Source organism: Seriola lalandi, unplaced genomic scaffold (assembly GCF_002814215.2).
Source record: "Seriola lalandi dorsalis isolate HSWRI2012SDOR001 ecotype SW California unplaced genomic scaffold, Sedor1 jcf7180002053898, whole genome shotgun sequence".
Classification (NCBI taxonomy): Eukaryota; Metazoa; Chordata; class Actinopteri; order Carangiformes; family Carangidae; genus Seriola; species Seriola lalandi.
In genome coordinates, this window is record NW_019524451.1 from 706641 (window position 1) to 721434 (window position 14794).

At 41.4% G+C, this 14794-nt stretch overlaps 1 protein-coding gene across 1 annotated transcript; it reads right to left on the bottom strand.

Annotated features, from left to right (window-relative positions):
• Positions 1-404: 404 nt before the first annotated feature.
• mtnr1c (melatonin receptor 1C) lies at positions 405-10310 on the bottom strand. The gene is made up of 2 exons (XM_023402120.2): positions 9444-10310; positions 405-2073 (listed from the first exon to the last, which is right to left on the bottom strand). The coding sequence occupies exons 1-2, from the start codon at positions 9637-9639 to the stop codon at positions 1208-1210; spliced, it is 1062 nt and encodes a 353-aa protein (XP_023257888.1). The 5' UTR covers positions 9640-10310; the 3' UTR covers positions 405-1207.
• Between the last annotated feature and the right edge of the window lie 4484 nt (positions 10311-14794).

Sequence of the window (14794 nt, forward strand, 5' to 3'; positions counted from 1 at the left end):
CCGAGCTTTTAACTTTTTTAAGACTAAATTGGTAGTTGACATGTGGTAGTTGAAACAGTTAAAAGTTTACCAGAATAATTGTCTGTTGTCGTTGAGCACACAAAGCCAGTCCTGAAATGATAGCTTTGGTTCTTGTTTCTAATTTCTCCAGCTGAAACCAGAGCAAAAGCTTCCACAATCTTCCAGTGTATTTTATGAGGGCAACGTTGCTCAGAAGACAAGCCTGAGGGTGAAGGAACATAGCGGTCAATTAATACACACCACACAGAAGGGGTCTTAGATATCCATATACACTGAGAATCAATTATAAAGTATATTTTTTTTGGCTTTTTATGCCTTTATTTGATAGTATAGTGGAGAGAGGCAGGAAACAGGGAGGTAGAGAGGGGGAATGACATGCAGCGAAAGGCCATCCGATGCGGGATTCGAACCGGGGCCAACTGCAGCGAGGACTGTAGCCTCTACACATGGGGCGCCTGCTTAGACCACTACGCTACACGACGTCCCGAGAATCAATTATAGGATTCAAACTTCTCCAGACAACTGCTAAAATGTGTTTTCCTAATGGGCACACGGCCTATTTTTTAATATTCTCAATCACAAAAACCCAAATAATTGCCCTAACTCTTTGACAATTGGACTGAGAACTGAATGAAAGGGCTTCAGTGTAAATCTATAATTAGATTATGGATTTCACCTAAGGGAAAAAACAAACCCTTAGGCTTTCCCATCATTAATGTTGCATTTAAAACCGCAATGACACCGTGGTGATAGAAAATTCATTTATTTCATTTTCAATATGTTGTTGATGTACTCATGATTGAACTGAGCAAACAGGCAGTGCATGTGATGTACACATGCTGGGATGTGGCTTGAAAAGTGAAGTCTCTCATCCAAAAATAGGCTTTACAGTATGAGCTGACGCCCCTCCCTGGTCCTCCGTGGTGAATACTGACTAGTTGTTTGAACTCTTTCTGTCTTGCTTGCTAATCAGTTAGGAACACAATGTACTGGTGATACAATTTCCTCTCGTCATGAGGAAACGGTTTGTGTACGACATGGCTGAAAGGGATACGTGTGGTAGCAGTGTCCTCTCCAAACGTGCTTATCTCTTTACATGATACACATCTCGTGAAAAGGCACTTGGTGAATCATGGCACACAACCACAACTGATGCACCGGAGACACTTAATCTTAAGCAGATGTTTTATACATTTATCTCTGCTACATTGTTGTTTGTTGCAGCCGGCGAGGGCTTACTCTTCAGTCCCTCTGTGGCACACCTGGATGTCTCCATGAGGAGCAAACGCGGGACGCAAAGAGCGAGGAGGATCGTCTTGTACTCTTTGCGGAAGTTTTGGTTTAGAAGCCCATATATGATGGCGTTGAGGCAGCTGTTGAAATACGCCATAAAATAGCTTGTGACGAAGAGCCACTCAGGGATGTTGGGTGCAACCTTCACAGGGTTTATAGCTACGGCCAGGCCTATGAGGTTTAGTGGAGCCCAGCATACTGCGAACAACACAAACACCATAAACATAGTCAGGAAGTTCCGCACATCACTCGGTTTCAGTTTGGTCCTTTGTTCTGGTTTAACCCGATGTTTCACTTGAATCACCAGCACCCATATCCTCATGTAGCAGTAAGACACCACCAGCAGCGGGATCAGGAAGTGAATGATCACCACAGAGATGGTGTAGTACGAGCTGACCGTCTGGGCGAAGGTGCAGGAGTAGATGCGGGGGTCGTACTGTAGCGAGCCGACAAAGAAGTTGGGCACTGTGGCGAGGGCAGTGAGCAGCCAGGTGAGGCCCAGGTAGCAGCAGGTGTTCCTCAGGCTGTACAGACGGTCGTAGTGGAGGCTGTGGCAGATGTAGCAGTAGCGGTTGATGGCGATTGCCGTGATGTTGAAGATGGAGCCGATGACGCTGAGGCCCATGATGAAGCCGCTGGCTTGGCAGTGCAGGTCACCCATGGTCCAGTCATTGTGTAAGATGGCTGTCAGGACCAGAGGGTAGGGGTACAATGCCACCACCAGGTCTGCTACGGACAAACTCACCACGAAGATGTTGCCTGGAGAAACAGAAGAGGTTTAGACAACAGACAAAAACGTGTCCCAGACTGGTGTATAATTAAAGCATACAGCTCTACCGCTCCGGGTTAAATTTCTTAAAGTAAACTGGGTCACTGGAGGTATGATCATAAAAGAGCAACTTCATTGTGCCCTCTGCCCCTTCACTGGGTTCATTTTGGTGAGGCTTTTAAGATGTACTCTCCACTGCACTAATGTGGATCCAGGCGAGTGTTGTATTGTCACAGCTCTCCATGTCACAACCCCTTTTCTTTTCATGGTAACCGGTTTTAAAACCAACATGTTTAGCCATAGTAGTGGTGCCAATCCACCACTTTGGCCCAGACTGAAAGATCTCAACAGCTGGATGGATGGATGGATGGATGGATGGATTACCATGGAATTTGGTACATATATCCATGGCGCCCAGGGGATGAGTCCCACTGACTTTGGTGATCCTCTGACGTTCCCTTTAGCGCTACCATGAGGTTCATATGAATGGTTTTGAGTGAAATATTTTAACAAGTATTCCCATGATATGCGCTGTGTATATAACTGCAGCCTCACAGAGCAGCAGCATGGTTGTGGGCTGCTTAGTCTTTTCTACATACACCAACATATTTAGTCAAGGATACAACAGAATAATTGTAAGAACAGTGCTTTTTTTATTTCTGTCAGTCCATCGCAATAAAATGCTCATATCAAGCGGTTCTTGTTTCAAAGCTTCTTCGCCCCTGGCATCAGACAGCTGAACACAAAGTTGAAGCACATAAAAACCAAGACATGGGAAATTTTAACGTCTGATTACATCCAAACAAGTTCCTGTCCTCCGGAGGTCTAAGCTGATGGTAGTGTGACACTGGATCTCCTCAGAAGACATGAATCATTGAAAATGACGTCTGATATTGTAACAGTGCAGCTGTTCTGGGGAGGGGGAGAATAAAACAATAAATCAAGATGTAATGCTGTGTCAGATAAGAAGAACATACACTGGAGCCATAATGCAGCTGAACTAGTGTTTCACAAAAAGGAGAATGAGCTTCACAAACATTTTGAGTAGACGCTGTGCAATAGAGGCTCTATTGTGAGTGCGAGCTGCACATTTTCGGAGTAAAGGTTGAGGTGTGACGAAGTGGAGATTCTGTCCAGAGTTTGCTGCCGTTTAACTTTACCCAGCTTTTTAGCAATAAAACATGATAGTGAGAAGTAACATCTGAATAAAGCTGCACAATAAAAATCTTAATATATGACTCCCCACTGCTCGTCTTACTGCTCATTTTACAGCCAGTTTCTCTGGCACCATTACATCACTGGTTAGAATAAATAATCTGTGAAGGATTATATATAATGTGCCTCATTTCCACAACATTTTGTGTCAGACGTTGGGGTGATTCCAGGGTGAATTTAACATAAACCACCTCCTGAAGTTGAAATGTGCAGGCATGAGGCTCTCACTTGCTCAGACAACAGCTGAAACAACAGCGTTGATTGGCAGATATGACGGGAGTGGATTTAAAACACATGTTGGCCATCAATCCTCAGCGTTCAAAGCCTTGTTACAATCCCTGCACCCCCGGGACCACACAGCTACAGTATGTTGTTTAGCAACGGGCCTAATTTTAGTCTACTTGCCTAACTTGATTCATTTACTGTGGTAAAGAAAATAATAAAGTCTTCTCTGATATTTTCTTTTAATTTCAGAAGATGTTGGTTTCACATTTTTCCACAGACCTGGCTCAGGTATTCACAGGGAATCAATTTATTTCAAGTTACTAAAACAGCACGGGCCTTCTCTCAAGCCTGCTGAGACTAGAAAAAAAAATAAAAGCATTTGCTCCTCATCCGCGAGTCAGCTCAGTGGGCAAATCTGTCAGATTGTATTTGTGATGCTCACAGTACTCACTGTGTGCATTTGTCATTGTGCAGAGGTTTGATTCCTCGCTGACATCATGCGGCTCGGTGTTATCATGTGCGCTGTCTGGACAGGGCACGTTCTCTCTGGCTGAACCCTCTCTCCCCAGTTATCACCAACAGGATGAGGTAAGCGTTAAAACACTGAGAGGCTGAGAGGATTGCTGTGAAGCGGCCAGATGACAGTTTGTGTTTTGCTGGTATTCATTATTAAAACACTGGACAACCCACTACCTCTCACCGTTCAATTAACCAACTTGGCCGGCCTGATGCCCATCGCGTCCAAACTCACAGCACTCAGTCTGATTATTGTTTTAGTGTAAATCAGCCGACCAACGAAGATACTCTCAGGCCCGCGTACAGGAAGAGAGTCTTGCTCGCTGACATCTTTGGGAGCTATTTTTATCGAGTGTGAGTTGAATAGAGTTTAACCTGGATGCTGATTGGTTACAAGCCATCAGGGACAGCTGACACGCAGCCTTTAACTTCTGTGACACCACTGTCTCTGTAATTATGTGATGTTTCAGTATTCTCTCACAAAAACTGTCAGCCCAGTGCAATGAAATCAACTGATTCTTGCTTTAAAGTTTCCTCTCGAGAGCTGAGCGACCACCCACTGAATTACTTCAAGTGCATCTCTTTCTCTTTGTCTGTCACATACAACATTTTTTTTTTTTTTTTTGGCAGATGAAACATGAATGAAAACTCATACAGCAGAGAAATATTCAGCTCTGCGTGAGTGAAACAGGATATTTGTCACCAGAATCATCCGGCACACACCAGGATGCAGCATATTCAAAAATATGTCAGACAGAAAGTGCCTCACATCCTCCCCTTCCATTATACCAACCTGCATATGTATTAAAATAGGCTCTGTATAAAATGTAGGCATATTTATGGCACATTTGCTCCATTCCAGCTGAATAGTTTTGAATAGTAAAAAGAACAAATTTGGAAATAAGAGAGGAGGCATGGTGGACTAGGAATAGGTACATAATGAAGTGCAGGAGATAAACAAACCGAAAGACAAAACAAAAGCCTGCCGGCCGAGTCGGTTTTCAATCTGACAACTTGCATTGCTGTGTGCACATGTGAATCTCAAGGGCTTATGTTCCTCTGTCAAACCCACCATCTGTATCCCACCACTCATGCTGGAAACGTGATATACTACGCTTTGATTCACCCGGCTATATTTATACACCTTTGAAGTAAAGATGAATTCATAAAAAATGTGTAGGAGGGCTGGCATCGCTTGAATCCGGCTGAATGTCAGCGGCACGAGGCTTATTACTACAAGTGCATATCCCAAATTAGATTACATTCGACTGAGTCAGTCGTGTTATCATAAATAAGCAAGAGTAACCTTTCGGCAAGGGCATTAGCGCTGATGAATTAGTAGTGACTACTTCATGAACTCGTGTTCAAGGGGCCAGAGAATTTTTTTCTAAGAAGTTTAACATTAAACTGACAGGAGCTGCCTTTTGGTGATGCAGCCTGCATGAGCCCGGCCAAAAACATCATCGTCATCATCAGAGACCATCTACCAATCAGACCCCCAATGTCTGAGAAAATAAGACTCACTGGCCCTGGGAGAAATCAGACCGTCAGGACACAAGCAGCGTCTGGTGCGACGGCGTTTCACTCTGTAGCCGCAATCCCAGAAATGAACGAACGATGGTGAATTAGGGACAAAACATCCTCCTACAGTGGAGCGAAAGACTGGAAGAACTGCACACTTGAGGTTACATTTACCTTATCCAGGTGTGGTTTATTCCAATAATCCTAATCTGATAATGTCCTACCTCCACACCTCCCACACGAGCAGACTAAATGTCATCCGCTATTTTATTGTCAGGAAAAGACGACATGTTTAATGTAGTGTGCTAAGTGATATTCCCCGTGGATCTGCGCTGTCAATTTAAATCGGATTCTGGTTTGACTCACCAAGTCCACTGACTCAATTAACCCCCCTCTGGACACTCCAGTTTCTAGGTTTTATTCATGACTGGAGAGTGACTGGATGCGATGCATGATTTAACAAAATTTATGCCCATCCTCAACCTTACACACCCCCATGACCCCCCAGCTCCTGACGTCGAGGTGCAAGCTGCACATACACACACACACACACACACACACACACACACACACACACACACACACACACACACACACACAGGCTCATTATTTCATTCTTTCCTCCATCTGTTCCACTTCATTCTATTCTTTTTCTGCCCCCTCCTCTCTCTTTTTCTCATGAGTGCATTTTGTTAGTGTATTTTTAGTATGGTTAACCCCCAGTGGAAAACTCTAGTGTTAACACCCCATTGGCAGTCCTGCAGTGCCATGCTCTACCCTTTGAAGACTCGCTGGATAGATCCTATTACATTTGCACGCGTGATAGAACCTGCAAACCTGTGCAGATGGAACATATGGGTCTTCAATTCTCCCCAAAAATATATGAAGATATCAGGCAACAAATGTATTGTCACTAAGATGCACCAGCATTTTTTATAAATGTGCACACATGTTTTTTTTTTGTTTTTTTTGGGTGGATAGTGGAGGGATATATGAGGCAACGTGCAAGGCGAGTGTGTTGAAGTTAAGCAGAGCGGAAGGGTCCTGCTGCTGTGTGTGAGGTAGCAAACCAGCAGTTAGAATAGTGTGTAATGGACAGAGGAGATGGGATTTTGTTTTCAGCTGTATGTCTGACACGCCAGATTCTGCAAAAATATATGTCTGAGTTAGTCTTTACCAACTGTAAGTCATAAATCACACCCAGAGGATGTTGTTGTACTACAACAATTATAGTTCGATTATACTACCCCCCCCCTCACAAAACACCCATCTATCACAGAAACTGATTTTTTTATGGCAGACAGGTTTTCCACAGCTGTTCACTGTTCTTCAGCTGTGTCCATGCTCTCCTCTCGGAAAAGTCTATACAATTAAACATTCATACAAAGTGAGCCAAACCTATAAATAGCTTGTTAAGAACAGAGAAGAGATTGTTGATAGGCTAACAGCAATAACAAATTCAGTCCCTGAAGGACACAGAATTATAGCATGAGATGGAACGGGAGGTTCTAAGCTTCTAGTGGAGGATCGACACAACGCTGCTGAGGACTCTCGTGTGACTGGATCTGCCAGAAATTCCAATTAGAGCAGGAGAAAAATGACATGAGATCTGCAATCAGTGCAGTGTCCACAGTCCACCAGCGAGAGGAAGACTTTTGAACCTTTTGTTTGAGACCAGTCAACTGTCATTTTTTTTTTTTGCAAACCAGATAATCAAATTATCCTTCAGGCTTCTAAACTTCTTGCCAAACTGCTTTTGGCTGGTGTAAATGGGAGAACAGTGGAAGTGTTATGTAATGTGTTTGAAATTGTAATTAAAAACTCATTATTCCAAACATTGGCTGACCTAATCCTGCTGCCTAATTCCTCATGTTCTCATTAGCATCATGTTGTGATCGCCGAGTTTAGTCTTTTGCCTCAGAAGAGGACTTTCCTGACTTTATTTTTAACCCTGGACCTGCTAGGTACAAGGATTTGCATATGCATTTATTTTTCGGGACTGTATGGAAGTTATTATGGTGGGAAGGGGAGCTGATCCTTCTGTTTTTTTTGTTTTTTAAAAAAAAGATATTTAAAAAATGTTGTTTTCTTTAGAATATAACAGCCTTAAATTGGTACAACTCACTCAAGTATTAATAAATAAAAGAAGCATTTTTAATCTTAGAGTTACACTACACTGCAGTATGTTCACTGCTTGTTTTACTTGTGACGTGTGACATATATAACAGAAGAAGAAAAGCGCTAAACATTTAGTGAATAGACTCAGTTTAGCATTGATAGTTTGCTAATGTTTTCTAACAGTAGCCAGCAAAAGCTGCTGGTCATACCAGAACAAAACAGCAAAACACAGAGCACGGGTGCATTTTATTACGTCTGCCAGGGAGGTTGTGTTTTCACCCGCGTCTGTTTGTATGTCAGCAGAATTATGCAAAAAGTACTGAACTGATTGGCACCAGATTTGGAGGGAAGGATGAGGCGTGAGCCAGGGAAGAACCCATTTAGTTTCTGTGCCGATCCGGTTAATCAATTTTTCACTTTCTTAAACACTGTTGGATGAGGTGTTTCTCAAGACTTTTGCCAACTTCTCAAGCAATAATGTAGGGATCTTGATGTAATAAAAAGACATATTTATGGTGTTGAGATCTAGGAGTTTTTACAATCTGGATCTGACAGACATGTGTAGGATTATTTGGCCTTGGCAGAGATTTGCGCTCTACTGAGTGCCATCAACTTTTCATTTGTAAAAGGAATACTGTCATATTTCTCCTTCGAAAAGTTACATGAACTGACTTTAATGTGTTAATGGAATCATTTTCATAAGAGACACTAACGCACACATTGGAACTTACAAAAGAACGTTTATAAAGATGACATGCTGTTTGGAGGGTTACATTCAATCATTGATTAATAAAAGGATCCAAGTCTGTGTTTCTCAGAAATTGATATTGTGGGCAGGAGAATCAACTGCTTTACATTAGTAACAAGTCCATGGCCCCTTCCCAAATTATTTTTGTATTTTTGTATATTCCCTTATTAGTTCATGAGAACAGACTTTAGAAAACATTGTACATTACAAGGCACTGGACATGAAAAAAACTGCATTGGTGACCATTTGACACAGCTGAAGTCTAGAGAGGAAAGGGGGCAATTGAATGCATATTTGCCAGGAAAGAAAGATGACATCAAAGTGATCGTAATAAATATCTTCTTCGCCTCCACCCTGCTGTCAGGACACATCACATGTAACAACAAAATATAAGGTTGTGTTTGACACCTGCACAAAAAGGACATAGAAGCTACACAACAGCTTCTCTCACCTTGGCAGCTCATGGCACACTACAGGTCCTGATAGAAGGAGGGATGCTATTTATCTGGGAGGGAGAAACCAAGGATAAAGCCGGATGGAGGGAAGAGGGTGTTATTATTTATGAAGAGATATGAAGGCAGACAGGCAAGGCTGTGGAAACTCCATCAAACTGAGACTGGAAGCTCACTTTAGACAGAAGCCTGATTACCAAACAGCAGAGGTCACACGTTATATTACATAATTAGTTATGAATGAAGAGGGGAAAGCAGGACACCCCATATACAGAAGCTTAATGAGACTAATATTTCTTCCTTTTGGTGTTGGCCAGATGTAAATGAATAAAAAGCCAGTTGAGTGGGTTTTTTTTGTGAAATTCTTTCACAAAAAATGGATCAAATAAAAAATAATAACAATAATAATAACTTTCCCAGCTTTATTGTTAGTATCTGCTTGTTCCCAACAGGCATACTTCACATACACCCCTCCATCATTTATTTACATCGCCAAAAAATAAACAGATCTCTGCTCTATGGGTCTGTTTCAAAATCAACATTTTATCTTTTCTTTATCTCTCACCTGCATTCCTGAGCTTTTTGTTCCTGTACACGGACAGGATGACGAGGACATTGCCCAGGATGTCTACCACTATGGTGAAGATCAGCACGCTGGCCAGCGCAGTGGACACTCCACTGGAAGAAGTGCTTAGTCCGCCGTCGCTCTCATTCCGGGACAAACAGTTCGACCCGTTCACATCCTTCACCTCTAAATCCATCTCCCCTCAGGGTGCAGCGGCTGTGCTGAGGATACTCCAGTGTTGACTTGAAAATGATAATAATGATAATAATAAATATTCATAGAACAAAAATTCAAAAAAGGGATTTACTGGAGGGACTCTTGGAACTTCTTCAGGGTACGAAGCCACACTCCACACGCCTTTGGAGCAGCAGTTGCAGGACGCGAGCCGTGACATATAAAATGAATACACTTTACGCACGCAGGGAAATTGAAGAAGTTCATGTCGAAGGTGATGGAGAGAGCGGGAGCTCGCGTTTCACCGCCGTCCTCCGTTTGGTCCTCATGGTCCTCATGACTCACCGAGGCTCTTCCATTCTGCCAGGAGAGCTCGTCCAGAAGGCATGTGAGCGCTCTCCGGTGCGTAATGGAAATGCGAGGATGCGAAGCTCACACACAGGGCAACGGAGAGCACCCCGTGTTGGCTTTGGGGGATATTAATTTAAAAAAAAAAACTGCACTTGTGTCCAATTCTGTCTGCAGGCGAGTATTTGAAGCGCTGGATAAAAAAAGCCAGGTTTAAGACATATTTTTTGAGCTGTTTCAGAAACTATAAATAGTCTGAAATCGTTGCGCCCTGACCTGCTTCTCTGCACCACTCGTTGAACAACAACCCTGAGATCCGAGTGAATGTAGAGCTCGTGGCAAAGATAGTGTAGCTTATTTTAAATTTAAGGTTTACAACATCAGCCATTAATAACTTCCTATTCAGCTTCTCTTGTGCATAGAAATGGCGCCTTCATGTGTCCAGGAGAGACTCTTGCAAACAGTGAAAAACATGCACAAGAAATGAGTGGTTAATATTTTACAACTAAGAAAATAATATCATGAATTGTGCATCACTGCTGTTATATAAAGGTCTACATTTTTTCAGGCAGCACTTCTGAAATCATAAACCACAAGCTTTCAAATACTGTTGCTTATAAAAACACTTGGAAGAAGTTAAAATAAACAATTCCATCATTCCTAAAAACTTTTTTTTTTTTGATTGTGCCAGCTGGAGCAGAGTTGTTTTGTCTGAGCAAGATTGTAAAACCCAAACATAGGACACCTCCAATGTTATCCCAACTGTTTTCATTTTGTTGCTGTGGTCACACATATTATATATTGTAGTGATCTCATGGTGAGGATCAGCCAACAGCTCCATGTTTTGACTTGTGAATTTGACATGTAATTTTTTAGATTATAATCTAATAAAAGATTTATTAAATTTTTCATAATAGCTTTCATTTTGTTTGGTTTGCCATGGTTGCATGTACGTGTTGATGAGCACCGTTTAACCACTAAACTATGAAAAGGGCTGTGGAACATCCAAATCACAATCCATTCATTCATCAACCATTTTATAACTGTTGATGTAAAAACAATACAGTCAGAATCTTATTTAATCAAGCTGTTTTAAACACGTATAAAGTGAGGTGGAAAATTATACCTCATTAACGAGTGGTACTAAGAAATCCAAATTTTTGGCTTCATTTAAAGTTGATAATGAAGGCTGGGGTGTGAGTCCGGCATCACTTGATTTACTATAATGTGGCAAATGAAAAAACAATTGTCAAGAACTGATGGTGGAACTGATCTTGGATTTATTTGTTTATTGTATGGAATTAATCATATTAACAAGGAAACTGTTATAATTCAGCTTCTGGATAAAATGATGTTGTTTTCTACCAGTGCTGGAGGTACAGTCATGTTTTTATTTCACAGGAAAAATGTGCCACACCCATAGCTTTTAGGGTGTGGACGACAGAGACTGTTGGTTTCCTGACTTAAGTGCCATAAAAAAAATAAAATAAAAACCCTGATTGTATCAGCGCAGGATGTGGCATTGTTTCCTAAAAGCTGTTTTCCCTGAGCAGTATATTTGTATTTATCCTGTCTGAAGAGCATTTATGAAAAGCTTAATTTTCAAGTAATGAAAAAGTAGTCTCTTTCAATATGGACAGAAAAATGAGTGGGGACATGGTCGGACACAGGTCGGTCACAGGAGAGGACAGAGTGGAGGTTTGTCCAGCTGAGACTGAGCAGAGTGACCAAGCTCTGTCTGTCCCACTCCTCACCATGTGATACCTGTGACATACAGCCGCAGGGGACGAAGAGGATGAGACTTATGTTGCTTTGGTGTTTCAGTGTGGATGACGTTTACAAAAAAAAAATCCCAAAATTGCTAGAGTGGATGCATGTCATTTTCACACACAGGCAGTGTTTTCAGACTGAGCCATCAGTCAGTGTTGACATCTGAAAAAACTAAGTATGACCACAATTGCTCCTGTACTTTACTAAATGGTTGAACATTTCTTATCTTAAGCCTGTCTGATATTAATTTTTAACATTTTATGGCAATATTGAAAAAAAAAAAAAACATTCAATGTAATGTGAAATGCTCCTTTACAGTGCAGAATTCATATCTTATTGTCCTGCTGTTTGGTTGAGTCTGAGCTCCTTTCATTGGCAAAAACAAACTGAATACAACCTGCATAGCAGAAAGAGACTAGCTTACAGAATCAAGTATCTACAGACAGACTCCTAAAAGTAAATATTGGATTTACAGCAGGACAACACAACGAAAGCAATTCTCTCATATCAAGTAGTGATCCACAGAACTACCAGAACAGCGTGGCGGAGTGTTGAGTATGGATCTTGAACACCACATCTTCAAAGTGAACTGACTATACTGAATCATCATTGTCATTGACCAAATAAGTGGCTTAGGGCAGTGAATGAATGCATTCATAGTGCTTAGATAGAAAGGGAATTAACGTCCCAGCAGGGACTATGAATCTTTAAGTGAATTCGAATCAACCTATTGATTTGTAATTTCCACCTTTACACCACAGGCTTGATTCCTGCTGCGTTCTAACAGTAAACACATTGGTGGGTTGTAAGCTAGGCCTGGGTGGGTAGAGCTGGGCACTTCTGTCGTTCAGTGTCTTTTTCGATTCTACCACCTGCGTCTCACACAGGGGGCTTTCACATTCAGCTGCACCGAAACTCACTGTGCACTGATGTGATGATGTGACATACGATACCATATGTCCACCAGTACAAATGATATAAGTGAATTCATATCATGGTGCATATTTCTACGAGTGAGCTACCTATCCTTAATAGACATGTTTAAGAGACACAGAGAGCAAACTGCATCTTCCATCACCAATCTCTAATCACAATTCTGCCAATTCTAACACATAGACAAACTTCGAACCCTGTCATAAAGTATAATATTGACCCCACTGACCCCGGGAGGGAAGAGGATACTTAAATTTTGCATAACCCAACTACAGTATAAAGAGGAGCTCTCTCAGGAAAGGTATGAACAGGTAGCTGTAAAACTTGTTTTCAGCCTCATGACAGCCTGAGACTCTCTCCATGAAAAGTAACACCAAGGCACAATGTGGAGGGCAGCGGGACTCAGTTTGGCTCTGCTCTGATCTAATTTGCTGGTGAGTTATCTTATTCCAGAAACCCATTTATCATTATTATTTTTTTCAGTTTTGGTGAGTAGATCACATCAACCGTGTGTGTGTGTGTGTGTGTGTGTGTGTGTGTGTGTGTGTGGGACTGATGGCAAAACCTATTTTAATGAACGTGTGCTGCCTTATATTTCTAAAAAGTAAAAACTGTATGTTTCGGTAAATACCTCACAAATACAACATTGAATGCTGACAGTACCTGAACCATGAAGACTTTTGTAGCATGCACTATCATTACACCTTTTTGAAAATCAAATTGCACTTTCAGTTGTGGTCTGAAATGTGTTTCAGTAGCAAATGTCAGCACATATTATAATATGCGGCTCTTTCATTCTACAGAAAAGGGCTCGAAGTCTCTATCAGGAAAAAAGCCTTTGCTGACGGAAGAGGAAATTTAATATCCTGTAACAGAGGTTACACTTCATTAAGCCTGATGCCTCCTTATTGCAAGAACTAGGCTCAATAAAATGTGATTGAGATTCTTATTGTCTCTATGAGTTTTCTTCAAAGCAGTCGTTTATAGGATCATAAAAGGCTTGAATTGAAACTCCTTTAAACGTTAAACGTTAAACTCTTTCAGACGTGAGCAGTAGTTGATTTCTGCTGTTAATCTGACGCTGTCCCATTAAAAAAAAAAAATAGACAAAATTTTGTAAACTTTTTCATTGTGGTACATCAACCTTATTAACTGGCAATCTACTGTTATAATTATGAAGCAGTCACTTCCTCAAATTATGAAAATTAAATGACACTGTTGACACAACACACTGTTAAATCATGTTTATTTCAAGGAAAATGTGCATCCTGTCACTCAGTGTGTGTTTCAAATTAACTGTGATGTTTCAGTTTGCACAAACACTGTCAACTTGTGTGACAAAAAACAACCTTACCTTACTTTACCTTACCTTACTTAACCTTATCTTACCTTACCTTACCATGACTACAACAGACATGCCTAAATGACAGCAATCACAATGCAGCTGTTACAACCTCACTGTATGAGTTACTATGTGTAGTTTACTTTTTGTGAGAGATGACATGTTTTCCCCTCAGGGTGTCCCGTAGCTGGGACAGGGATGCCAAATATCTTGGCATACCTGTGTACATCTGTCACACTAAAAGCCAAAAGGCTTTTGGCGTGGGACAGCCGTTGTCACATGCTCTCACGCTGCCAGACAAATCACATGCTAAATAAGAGGGAGACTCAAAACCACTCTATCAAAAATAGTTATATAGCTTAAACAGGCTTTCTCTGCACATATGACAGAGTCTGAACAGCAGGCTTCAATATGAGTCCAAAGCACATGGAGTGCAAAGGAAACAGTTTGTATGGCTTTGGTTGACTGAGGCGCACACATACTGTAGAAACCAGCACAAAACACATTTCGTGCATGTTGAGTTTTGCTTTATTCATTTGGCTCTACAGTTTCACATATATTACAAATGTTCGTACAAATACAACTTCCAGCAAAAACATAAAACATAAAGGATCCGTTGCCTGTTTGCGTTAATCATGTAATTCACTGCCCACTTGTGGTGGCAGCAGAGTATTGTCTCTGAAATACGGTGGCCCTGAGAGCTCAATGCACTGCAATTTAAGAAAACATGCAAATACAAAAATTCATGCGCTTCAAATTCAGAGCACATCTTCATCAACACATG